This window comes from Rhinichthys klamathensis, unplaced genomic scaffold, assembly GCF_029890125.1.
Source record: "Rhinichthys klamathensis goyatoka isolate OS25496 unplaced genomic scaffold, OSU_Roscu_1.1 h1tg000679l_1, whole genome shotgun sequence".
Taxonomy (NCBI): Eukaryota; Metazoa; Chordata; class Actinopteri; order Cypriniformes; family Leuciscidae; genus Rhinichthys; species Rhinichthys klamathensis.
The window spans coordinates 145415-158366 of record NW_026607111.1 but is presented as its reverse complement, the minus strand read 5'-3'; the positions used below and the strand labels follow the sequence as shown (position 1 = coordinate 158366).

Here is a 12952-nt window from a genome sequence, read left to right as displayed (position 1 = left end):
GGCGCTGATTGGATAGAAAAACTGCCTGTCAAACTCTAGCTGCCGTGATGGACAGTCTAGTGATTGAAGCATTTTTTGATGCTAGGGTATGTGAATGTGAGGCTGTATCATGATGTGAATCTTCTTCTTCTTCTTCTTCTTTGGGCTTATTGGCGGTTCGCATTCTTAAAAAGAGCTCATGATGTGAATGTCTCTAAACCACCAATAAATTCGTTAATAACGAAACATCTCAAAACACATCATGTCATGCTATGGGAAAACTCAGATAAAGAGGCCATTTACTGGAAGTGAAGTGAAAATAGTCACGCAAGTGATATGCATTGACATCAAAACATTTCCATTCTCATTCCCCAAATTATTAGGGGAAAAGCACTATTTGACTTTCATGCAAATTGACACTTTAGACTGTACTGTTTAGGGTTCTGTAATGCTGGTCTTTTCATTCGTAAATATTAATTTTTAAATGATTAATTTTTATTTTACTGCAATTTTAATACAAAAGGCATTTACTAATTTCGCATACAACTGTATTATTATATTTGGGGTTCATTGGCATGAAAGAATAATGAAAAGCTGCCCATTCTTGTGCTGCAGGATCTCTGCACGTGAGAGCGTTGTTGAACTTCACTACCCAGAAGACAATGCGTTCAGAGCGTCATTGTGCGTCAGCTCCAGTTCCCCAGCCAGCAACCACACAGAAGAAAGAGGAGGCGCACAACCTTACCGATAGAATAGTTCAGGGATCTTTATTTTTTAACGATTATTGTTGTTTAAATTGACATATACACTACGCGCCTGGGCCAGTCTACCGGCACTCTTTACCCCCGCTCTGGCACACACGAAACCCGATATGAGCGGCAGCGGGCGGCCCAGGACTAGCTCGTTTGCTGAGCCTCCGGGGGTCCCTGGAGCCGCTGCAGCCGCCGCCGGATCAGCCGTCGCCGGTGGAAGCTCTTCAGGAAAGACGGGGGGCGCGCAGGCCTCAGCCGGGAGTTCGTCTGGTTTCGGAAACCTAAAGCTGGGCAGTGAGTATCATTCAGTGACATCACACGACGATCACAATAAATGTGATGATGGTAGACTAATAAAAGCCGAAGTGCTAGTCAGTGTAGCATGATGTTCATTAATATGTTTGATTATTTTTGAATGATCGCGTTAACCTACTTTAGGCGGCTAACTGGCTAAGCTAATGTGAGCTTGTTTTTGTAGACGGATCAAGGGCTTTGATTGCGCTAACTATATTAGCTCGACAATCCTTCATCAGAACAAGGGCTAAACACCTCTGTTATGATCGATATAAGTGCATAATATTTTTGGCCCATTTCAGCCCCGTTTTAAAATGGGAATCGTGGTCTGTTGGACGTTAGACTTCGTTGTGTTCTTCAAGATGTGCTCGCTTGGCAACAAAGCTCAGTTAGCATGACATCTAACAGATTGTATCTTCAATTCTGCATTTAATTTAAATATTTTTTTATCATGTGCCACCCTGGATGCATTTAATCGCATCATAACTATCCGTAACATTATTCTTACCGTGAAATTATGTAAGTTAAGCATAGAGATGACTAAAGTGGTGTTTGCTTGTGCATAATAATTAAAAGGAAAAGATCAGAATCAATATTTACAACATATTATGAATGTAATGTTTAACGACTCCCTAATCACAATCTAATAGATCATTACAAAGCTTTGAATTTAAGCACACTGTCCTCCTATGAAGGACAATTACCATTTGTAAATTTGTGGTTGGGCTACTGTTAAAACTTGTGTTTTCCCTGGAGGCAAAAACCTCTTCATTTGGTGCTCTATAAATGATTCCCAGTGACTGCAGTGCTGGCAGCAGCGTTCATCTGCACTGGTGCTGACTGCTGGATTTCCATGGGAAGTGGTGATGGGTGTTATTACAAGGAATGAGGGGAGAACAAGTGGGTGGATGGATGTCCGACTAACCCATGGTCCTCTGAGAAACCTTGAACCAGTTGTTACAACACACAACAGCCATTGCTGTTTTTGTCTACATCTTTTTTTCAGCATAATAGCCAATTTTTTAATGGGCCTGCTGACATTTGCACTCACAACCTGAAACATTTTAGCCACATTTTTATCAGGAAAAAAGCAGTTGAGTTTCCTTTTACACGCATATTCCGTTACATATGTGTAATATATATTATTCTTTTTTTATTTGCAAATAGATGAGGTATATATACACAGTTCTGCTGAAATCAATGGCAAAAGCATCCTTCAGTGCAGCTTTTTTCACTGAAAGCCACTAAGTAGCATAAACATGACCACTCACTGAACACAAGACAGTTTCGTTGAATGGCCTAAATCTCTCTCTCTCTCTCTCTCTCTCTCTCTCTCTCTCTCTCTCTCTCTCTCTCTCTCTCTCTCTCTCTCTCTCTCTCTCTCTCTCTCACACACTCACACACACACATATCATGGGAGGTAATACTAGCGAGTATTTTAATGACAAGCTTTGGTTCTGACATTTCAGAATCATGACAGTACAGGTTCTATGTGATGATTTTGTGAGTGAATTATTATGTCACATGACTGGTTTAGCCATTTATTCTGTGAATGTTTCCCTCATAGTTAATGCTGATTAATCTGAATAAAAATCGATCCACTAAGCACCTAAAATGTAAAAGTTTTTGCACGGTTTGGGAATTTTATTTGTTTTAGTGTTTCCATATAGCTTTTTTTATGCAACATCCAAACTTTTTCATTAAATCTTGTTTATGTGATGGCCATATTACCTGGCCACTAACTCACGGTATCCCGTATCCAACTTGAAGCAGTGTTATTCTGATGGGAAAAAAAACCCTCAATAGCAGCAACCGGTCTCCAAGCACGACAACATCTGTCTGCTCTGCTTTGATCCAGCAAATAATAATTTTGCCTTATAATGAAACAAAGCATTTGTTTTGGTGAATCTGTCATTCCTTTTCTAAATCTAAACGGACAAAACATCACCCTATGGCTTTGTTTGTCTCCAGGCATCCCCATTATCCTGGTCTGCTCTTGTCCACAGGTGGAAATGTGGTCAGATTTTAGCTTTCTCATCCTCCACCCGTGTTCAAACAGACTTAAGGGTGTTTCTGCTATTTCTAGTGATAAGCTCTGCTCGTTGTTCTGTTGTGTTTGGACACGCTTCTTAACATGGGTGTTGGATTACTATTAACACCTGTCAGACAGAGTGGCAAAAAGGCATAGCCTGCTGGATAAGAGAGCACCGATGAGTTTAAAAGTTTGTTTGACACAGCCTCAATATTTTCATGCGTTTAATGGCCTCTCAGGCATGCCTGAGTAGTTTCAAGGAATAGTTCACCTTTTCCCCACCTTCGTGTCAATCCAAACATGACTTTCTTACATGGAACACAAGAGAAATCGAGGAATGTGCTGATCACCAATTCCTATAATTATAATAAATGGGCACTGGTCATTTCAGGCTTCAAAAAGCATGTAAAGCACAATAACCGAATCATAAATACCACCTGTCTTTTCAAATCACCTACTGATTAGAAGTATTACTAATGTTTTTTCTAAGTTGAAATTACATGGTAGCTTCATAATTAATACTGTCAGCCATTTTACTGTGTTTTTACCATGAGGAGCTTGTCTACCACAAATCCTGCCGCATATAATGACTACACGGACATCACACAATTCTCATAGAACGCAAATTACATTTTACACATATTTATTGTGCCAAGTAAAAATTTCCATTTTCTGGTAGTCTTAGCCAAAATGCTGCATAATCATCCCAGAGAAATTACATTATTTTCCAAGCGGAGTAATGAATAATGCAAAAAAATTTGAATGAATGCTACATTATTGTTCATATAGGCCTGGTTTCACAGACATGGCTTAGATTAAGCCAAGATTATACCATAGGTGGCCGACCCCTGATAAAGCATTTAATTCAGGTTGTACATGCTAACACAGGCTCGCATGGTGTCAATCTTCATTGTGATTCAATTGATATATGTCAGTCAGTGACCATTTGTTTTTGTTTTTTAACTCATTTTGTTGTCTTTAGGGGATAGTGGGAAAGTGACAACGGTAGTAGCCACACCAGGGCAGGGTCCCGACCGTCCTCAGGAGGTTTCGTACACAGACATCAAGGTGATCGGGAATGGTTCGTTTGGAGTGGTGTACCAGGCTCGACTCATCGACAGCCAGGAGATGGTGGCCATAAAGAAGGTGCTTCAGGATAAACGGTTTAAGGTAAGTATGAGAAAACCTGCATATGTGCAAACTAATGTCAGTATCATAATAAAAACACCCTGAAATATATCAAATCTGCATGCACACACAAGACAAAATGCTGCTTTCCAAGTCCAAAATGAAAGGTTTTTACTTTAAATGCTACATGCCTTTTAAATCAGGCTGCTACAAGCACGTTGTAATTATTTTGACATGTTGCGATTTGAACTGTAAAATAAATGTTTAATATCTCGTGTTGCTTTTGCTTAGATTTCAAAGCTAAAAGAACAAAAAGGCTTAAGATCGCATCGAAACTCCCCCTTTCATGTTCAACAGCTTGTTCATAAAATACAAAGTAGCAAGCAATGCCTTATGACTCCAAAGTTAGTTGTTTTGTCCAGGCTCTGCTGCCTTGAGGAAGTGTTGCTCTTTACATTTGTAGAAGACCTGAACCTCTTTCAAATAGACCCCAAAGTGAAGGGAAAAAAATGTTTTCTTTCCATCAACATTGTACCTGGGCTTAAAAAGTTTTTTTTTTTATCCTCTTTGGTTGTAATAGGGTATGAGTCCATATTGTTTTTCTACTTAAATATTAAGTAATAATTACAATTCTTAAATTGTAATGTTATAATTATTCAATATTAGAGTTGTATTGGAATATACAATTAGAAATGTAGTGTAATATCTTGCAGGCATAATGTAGTTGACAGCTGTTTTTTTAAAATCTCATTCTGTCTGCAAAACTTGATTTTCTGCCTCTTTTACATTTTGTATAGTAATTTGTAAGTTCAAATGTGAGCCAGGAGTACTTGCCGTTCACAACGCTTGTAAAGCTTTAAATGGGAATCTCTCATCTCGGACCTGAGACGCATGTTAATATCAAATGTAAATGGAACCACTCTGAGTGTGAAAACACTGAATCATGAGTGTGTGTGGTATCTTACAGCCAGCATAGAGCACAGCCTTCCACTTTACAGTGCGTTTTAATTTGATTGATTGTGCAGCACTAGTTTTAAATGGGCTGCACATTCAGAGCAACACATTTTCACAGATGAATGCATTAAATAAGATAGATGTTTGATTTTCATTGCGTGCTTTTACCATTCTTCACACGTCATTTCTTCCGCTACAGAACCGTGAGCTACAGATAATGAGGAAGTTGGACCACTGTAATATTGTCAGGCTACGCTACTTCTTCTACTCCAGTGGAGAAAAGGTAGGTTTTTCAATCCAACCTTTCCTCTTTTTTTCAAGTTTTTTTTATCCCATCAATATAATTTTGTCATATTGAATAATATGAATATTATTTTTCTTTACCAAACTAATCTGCATTCTATTCTCTCTCCCTATCTCCTCAGAAAGATGAAGTGTATCTAAATCTGGTGCTGGATTTTGTTCCAGAAACCGTGTACAGGGTGGCACGCCATTTCAACAAGTCCAAGACCACCATCCCCATTATCTATGTCAAAGTAAGTCTCTGTGTCATGACTGCTGCTACTGTGCCCATTCATATGTACATGGACAGTAAACAATAACATCTTTCTCTTCTTCTCTCTTTCCTCCCCCACAATTTTTCTATTTTTCTCTCAGGTGTATATGTATCAGTTATTTCGCAGTCTGGCGTATATTCATTCCCAAGGCGTCTGCCATAGAGACATCAAGCCACAGAATCTCCTGGTGGACCCAGACACAGCTGTACTCAAACTGTGTGACTTTGGCAGGTGTGTGTCCTGACACTTCTCTGTGTGACATGTATTTGCAGTGCACCCATGTATAAGATATATACTGGTCTTTTGGCCCCAATATACTCCAGACGAAGTTCTTTTTTTGCTCTTTGCTTAGGGGCAAAAATGTTTGAAATACCTGAGCTGGGGTAACCTATACTGTTGGCGAACATCCTAATGCCGCCCATGCTGCTGGGAGCAGCGTTTGGCACTCGAGTCAAATCATGTCTCGTTAATAGCACTTTATACAATAAATTGCTTTAAAACAAGCAGCTTTGTGGTATTACTGTAAACATAAACAAGTGTTAGTGTTACTTTCAATTAGTTTCTATTATTATTACTTTCAAACAGCTCTTGTTTTTTTTTTTTTTTATACTCGTATCTAGGGGTGGTTAATCTGTCTGATTTCCCGATTCGATTACGATTATTGAAGTCCCGATTCGATTACAGTCGATTTTCGATTATTAACGATTCTCGATTAGCGATTATTGATTTTCCATTTCACAACAGTAAACGAAAATACACTACAAAGTGTTTGCAGTATTAAAAAAAGTCAGCTGCTGAATTACTTAACTCTTTTATTGAGTAACAACAACTCAAAGCACTTTCTGTGTCGTGTCGTTATAACTTCAGAATTATTTGTATGTAGCTTATGTTCTGTAGAACACAGAAATGAATACATCACATTGTGTTGTGACTCATCAAGTTGAACTAAACAATAACAAATAAATGAAAGGCTTATTTCCTTTAGGAAGTAGATCAGAACCAACATTCTGTAGAAATTGGACAATTTTCTTCTAGAAAGACAAGGTGTTGTAGCAAGCAACGCTCGTTAGGCCGGAGACACACTGGCTGCGTGGCGTGAGCGTGGCGTTTCTGTTGCGTGTCAGCTGCGTAGCGTTTTCTGAGTCTTTGCACACCAGAAACGTGTCTGACGCGGCGCCGCTGCTGCTAGGTGACATAGAGGGACAGTCTACATTTGGGTTAGCGGTGTGTTAATCCTTACTACAACAATTTCAACTCTTGCCTCTTGCCTTTACGACAACAATTTCAACTGTTATCACACATCTTCCAAAACCCGAAAAATAGGGAAGTGGGCTGTCTGTTTATTTCAATAACATTTACAAATTTTGTGTAGCTTTAAAGAGCCTATATTTAGCCTGATGGTGGACCATCACTCAGAAAACACACTATGTTGTTATTGTAGCCTATTATCTTTATATCCTCCTGAGGCCCAGAACGTTTTTTTTCAAAAGTTTCTTCTTCATGTAATCACATTGTTAAGAGCATAAGAAACAAATGGGAAAAAAAAGAGATATTGTATTCATATGTTATGCTATGACCTCTGTAGTGAACACCAGGACTCGATTGTTTAAAAAATAAAAATGACATAAATTTGTAAATAGGCAAAAATAATGGCAATATTTGAAAATCGATAATTATTATTATTATTTGTTTAAATTACATTGATATCTGAATTTATATCAAAACCTAGACTTTCAAACATCAAAATGTAATTTATTAATATGTATTCGTGTACAAAATGACATATAAACATCGTTTCCTATTCTATTTGGTCTGGAAACGCTTCCAACACGCTTGCGTGTCGCGTGAAAAATAGGCGTCGGTTCTATTTCTAGCATGCACGCGTTTTCCGCGCGGCTCATGCAGGCAGTGTGCAAGCTCTAACCTGTTAACATGGGAGCCGAAATAAAAACGGACACACCACGCCGCCACGCAGCCAGTGTGTCTCCGGCACACCTGCTCTCACTCGCTCTGGCTGCCGTTACACGCGCTTGCTAACTGGAACTGGGCGCGTTCGTGACGTTCAACTTCCGGTATAACATTTTTTACAAAATAAAATAATGCAATTTTTTTTTTTTTTTTCATATATATATATAATAAAAAATCGATTTTTGAAAATGTAATAATCGATTCATACTCGTCCATAACATACTCGCGATTAATCAATAATCGATTTTTTTCACCACCCCTACTCGTATCTGACCTTAATGGACTGAATAGAAGCAATGAACGCAAATGCACCAGGGTTTGATAGAACCAGGTTGAGGGGAGCACAAGGAACAATCACGCTCGAACCGCAGCAGACCTGCCCAGTGTGAAAGCCCCCTTAGAATCAGAGATCTTTGATGTGATTTCTCAATGCAGCTTTATTTTTTAGTAATGGTGTAGGGTTCCTAATTTTTGTACACGTTCATATGCTGCCCACTACATCAGTTTTACACCTGATGTACGTCTCTTTGATAACGTGTTTATAATCCCCCATCGTGTTGTCTCCACAGTGCAAAGCAGTTAGTTCGTGGGGAGCCCAATGTGTCATACATCTGTTCGCGGTATTACCGCGCTCCTGAGCTAATATTCGGAGCCACGGATTACACATCCAACATTGATATCTGGTCAGCCGGCTGTGTATTAGCAGAGCTGCTTTTGGGACAGCCCATATTCCCCGGTGACAGTGGAGTGGACCAGCTAGTGGAGATCATCAAGGTGAGAGGAAAATCGGCCTTGTTTTATTTATTATGAATAAGCATAGACACGCATTATAATTTTCTCTCTTTCCACCCTCTGCAGGTTTTGGGGACCCCCACAAGAGAACAGATCCGAGAGATGAACCCCAACTACACAGAGTTTAAATTCCCACAGATCAAAGCACACCCTTGGACAAAGGTAAATCACTTGTTGCTACACTAGCCATGATGGTTGTCAGTTAGCTCACAGAAAGAAACATTTAGGTCTTTACTGAAGGTTAAATTAGTGATGCACCAAAATGTTTTTTTTTTTTTTACAGAAACCCTCATTTATATGAAAACTGAAACAAAAAATAATTTATTTAATAATGAATTAATCAAATTTCAATACTATAAATTAATACAGACTTCTATGTAAACCATTTAAAAAATGCACATAAGGAAGTTTTTATATCAACTTCTTAATGATATTTTTTATCATTAAGATCTTTTTTACTCGGATTAATGTGAAATATTAACAAATTAAACGGCTGTAATAAGTTTTCATGACAGATTTATTTTAAAATATCTTAAATATCAACAGTTGTAATGTTTCTCTCAACATAAGTTCATTCATGTTTATTTGTGTTGTAGCTAGTAGTAAAGTGGAAGAGAAGTTTACAGGCATGTAGCAATCTTTTAAGCCACATTAAAAAGCATCAAACTACATTGTTTGAATTTCATTTTAAAATTGATAGAATTTCAAAGCTCAGACTTAATGATGTTTCAAAAGTATATCAAAGGTTAAAAAAAGCGTATGGCGATTGTTGAATGGCAGGTGCGCTTTAAATAATGTTTAGTGAAGTTTTGTTCACGCCTCAGCTGAAAACGGCATAGACTAAAAGATCTTTGTTCATCAAAATGAAGATCATCACAATTGAGAAATCGATATCGTCAAACCAGCCCTAGCATCCACACAGCTGACATGTTTCCCTGTTGTAGCTTATGTGCACGAAATAGACACTGACTAATTTGCCGTCGGTGCTCCAGACAATAGTTTTGGCCCTCCAAAACGGTATAGAAAAGATATTTTCGGTTGCTGAAATTTTGGTGCATCACTAGGTTAATCGATACCCGAAGCTATAGATGCAAGTCTTTAACTTCTAAACTGGTTAGATGTGACGTTTCCCTGTGAATCTGTGCGTTTGTGTTAGGTGTTTAAGCCGAGGACCCCTCCTGAAGCCATCTCATTGTGTTCTCGTCTGTTGGAGTACACGCCGGTGACGCGGCTCTCGCCGCTGGAGGCCTGTGCACATGCCTTCTTTGATGAGCTGCGCCAGCCGAATGCACGTCTGCCTAATGGCCGAGAACTTCCCCAACTCTTCAACTTCAGCCCTGTGGGTGAGTTGAACTGAGACAACTGCCACTTCTGTTCAGATTCAGCCTTGTCGGATTAATCGGATGCTCATGCTCTCTCTTTCTTTATCTCTATCTCACACATATTAGGAAAATCTTGCGGTTTAGTACATAAATGCATTGCTTATATCTAGTGAGCTGATTTTGTCAAATGCGTGTGTGTTGTCACCTGTCTGCAATAGTATTTTACCTAGAATCTAATGTTGTGTGAGTGATTGATCTGAAATGTTCTTTGTAGACAACAATACAGAAAGCACTCAATACCATCCTAATTTATTATGAATAGAATGGTCACATGGAACAAAAAATTAAAGCTATTTTGTTCCAAATCAATTCTGCCACTATTGATGTTCCTAATCGTCTTTCTTTAAAAAAGTATACTTACTGTATACTTGTATTTGCTAAAGTGTATTTTTTTAACATTAGAATACCATTTATTACTGTAATGCTCTGTTGTTTTGTTGTGAACATGTCTTTAACTTAACTACACACTGTCAAACGAACAACCAGGCAGTAATTAGTCTGATTTAAGTCTAATGAACCTAAAAGTAAACACAGCAAAAAGCACTGGTTCTCTGTTTCTTAAAAAATAACTATCCTTGTAATAAGTAAGCTAGACTAAAACATGAGCATAAGAACCAGTTCATAAGTCATTAATTTGTGATTTGGGCATCACAGCTTGCACCGCAACAGAAATTATCCTTAATTGCAGAGCAAAGATCTGATTAAATGATATCTGATTACTGCATATACACTCATAAAGCATTCTTGGTCAATATTAAGCAGCAACTGCTGTCAACATTGATAATAAGAAATGTTTCTTGAGCACCAAATCACATTAGAATGATTTCTGAAGGATCATGTGACACTGAAGACTTATGTAATGGCTGCTGAAAATTCAGTTTTGCCGTCACTGGAAGAAATTACATTTTAAAATGTATAAAAATATAGAAAGCAGATATTTTTATTGAAATAATATTTTACCATGTTACTGTTTTTACTGTATCAAATAAATGTAGTTTTGGTGAGCATGAAACTTAAACATTGTACATTAACTTAAAACATTAACCCCTGGTTTCAGACAAGACTTGGGCTCAATCCCAATTCACCCCTTGGCCCTACCCCTCCGTTTTGCGCGTTCACGTCAAGGGGTAGGGTGTCCCGATTCTTGTTGAGATCGAGGGCTAGGGCGAAGGGGTAGGGCTATATAGCCCTCGAAACGGAGATTTTTCAGAGGCACACTCCAAACGGAGGGCTACGAGAAAGTTCGCAGAATACATCGCGAATCACGGGCGAGATGGCTTCGCAAACGGTTAAACATTTAAATTTAGCGCCAGATGACACCACCATGCACTTTATTTACTCTTATAATAATAATATAGTCATTTAAATTAAGAAATTGTATAATAAATGCCCTTGCCGAAACAGAAAAGACATACATTTCGAGGAAGGAACGTTATAAGCATCATGTTTCCTCAAAGTTAAGAGCAGCTGCGCTGATTGTCAGTCGTTGTCATGGAGAAATCCTGTAAAAACTCCGTAACGTCAGAGCCATCGCCGACGACTGATGACGTATCGGGTTCATGAAGGGTTGTTCCATTTCGTAGGGTAATATTTTAACCCCTTGGCCCTTGTAACTCTGTTTTAAGGGCCAAGGGGTACACTCGAAAACAAGGGGTAGGGGCAAGGGGTGAATTGAGATTGAGCCTTAGGCCTAGTCCCAGACTAAAATGCATATCTTAAAATATGTCAGTGCCATTGTTTTGTCTCAAGATGCACACCAGTAATGTTTCTCTTTCAAAGGCCCGTTTATAAAAGCTACTTAAATTCCCTAATTAAACTAAGGTCTTATCCTGGCTTAATCTAAGACCTGTTTGTGAAACCGGCTTATAACTTCTTACTGACCCCAAACTTTTGAATAGCAGTGTATACAATTTATAGAAGAAAAAAAAGTTTAACTTAAACATAAAATTCCTTCACTTCAGGTATAATTCACTACAATAATGGCTTTTGAGATCACCCTTGACTGTTGACAAATCAGTGTCCCTTTTTTAGGGCTCAGTAGTGTCTGTTAAAAGGCAGCAAACTATAAAGTGGCCACTCACTGAGCTAAAGTGCACACTCGGTGTATTTATACAACAAGTGCCTATAGGAACAATGTACTGAACACTCCTACTCCAAAAGAAAGCTTGATATGATGATTTGATGCATCTCCATATGGATCTTCTCCCACTGCAATAGATCCTCAAAATGAATCCACAAAAGTGAACTGAAGCTAAAATGACAGTGCCGTCTATATTGAGTGATGGTGTCATTTTAGGCCTCAGTGGTTCCCTAGACTATTTTTTGGTCTTGAGCTCTACCAATAGTGAGTGGAATGGTACATTTTGTCATTCAAACTATTTCCATTGAGCTTGTCACAACACATGCCTCAAATTTTGGCCTTTAGGAATCTTAGAGGGTAACATAATTTTGCTTCCTGCAATTTGAGACGGCTTTCACGTCCTGTGACGCAAGTACAAAGCTATCTTGGTTTTGACACCTACAGATATTGATGGCTAACCTCTGTCTTTCTCTCCCTGCAGAGCTGTCTATCCAACCACAGTTGAACTCCATTCTCATTCCTCCCCACGCTCGCTCGCAGACGACACCTGCCTCGCACGGTACTGATCACACATACGTACCCCATGCCTTTGATTTACTCTTCCTGTCAGTCTGTATGGATTTGAACATGCACATGTCCTGAAGTATTTGAACTCTGTCTCTTTCTGCAGAGGGCGGTTCAGACGGCCCAGCCCAGTCTGGTCCAGCACCGGGACCCCTGAGCAACAACACCTAATTGTTCCCTCAGCATTACTTAGACATCATCACCCCTCTCTCCTCATCCCTTCTCTCTCTCATTCCTCTCTCTTTCCCAGCAGCAGCTCCAAACAGTCTCTCTTGCACGCTCTCACAAACACACAATCACTCACTCGTCACCTTGTGTTATGTGTAGTCATGTTCTCCCATGATGGTAGAAGTGTGTGATGCCCAGATGAATAGCGTCGATCATCACAGGAGGTCGATTTAAATTTAGTATGATTATCAACCCATGATTGAGTTGATTGTCATCTTTAGGTTTGAACACTGGGAAGGGCC

At 39.0% G+C, this 12952-nt stretch overlaps 1 protein-coding gene across 1 annotated transcript; it reads left to right on the top strand.

Annotated features, from left to right (window-relative positions):
- Positions 1-647: 647 nt before the first annotated feature.
- gsk3ab (glycogen synthase kinase 3 alpha b) lies at positions 648-12952 on the top strand. The gene is made up of 10 exons (XM_056241864.1): positions 648-1025; positions 4040-4227; positions 5339-5422; positions 5565-5675; positions 5797-5927; positions 8234-8438; positions 8523-8618; positions 9613-9799; positions 12400-12477; positions 12589-12952. Exons 1-10 carry the CDS (start codon positions 851-853, stop codon positions 12651-12653), a joined length of 1320 nt encoding a protein of 439 aa, XP_056097839.1. The 5' UTR covers positions 648-850; the 3' UTR covers positions 12654-12952.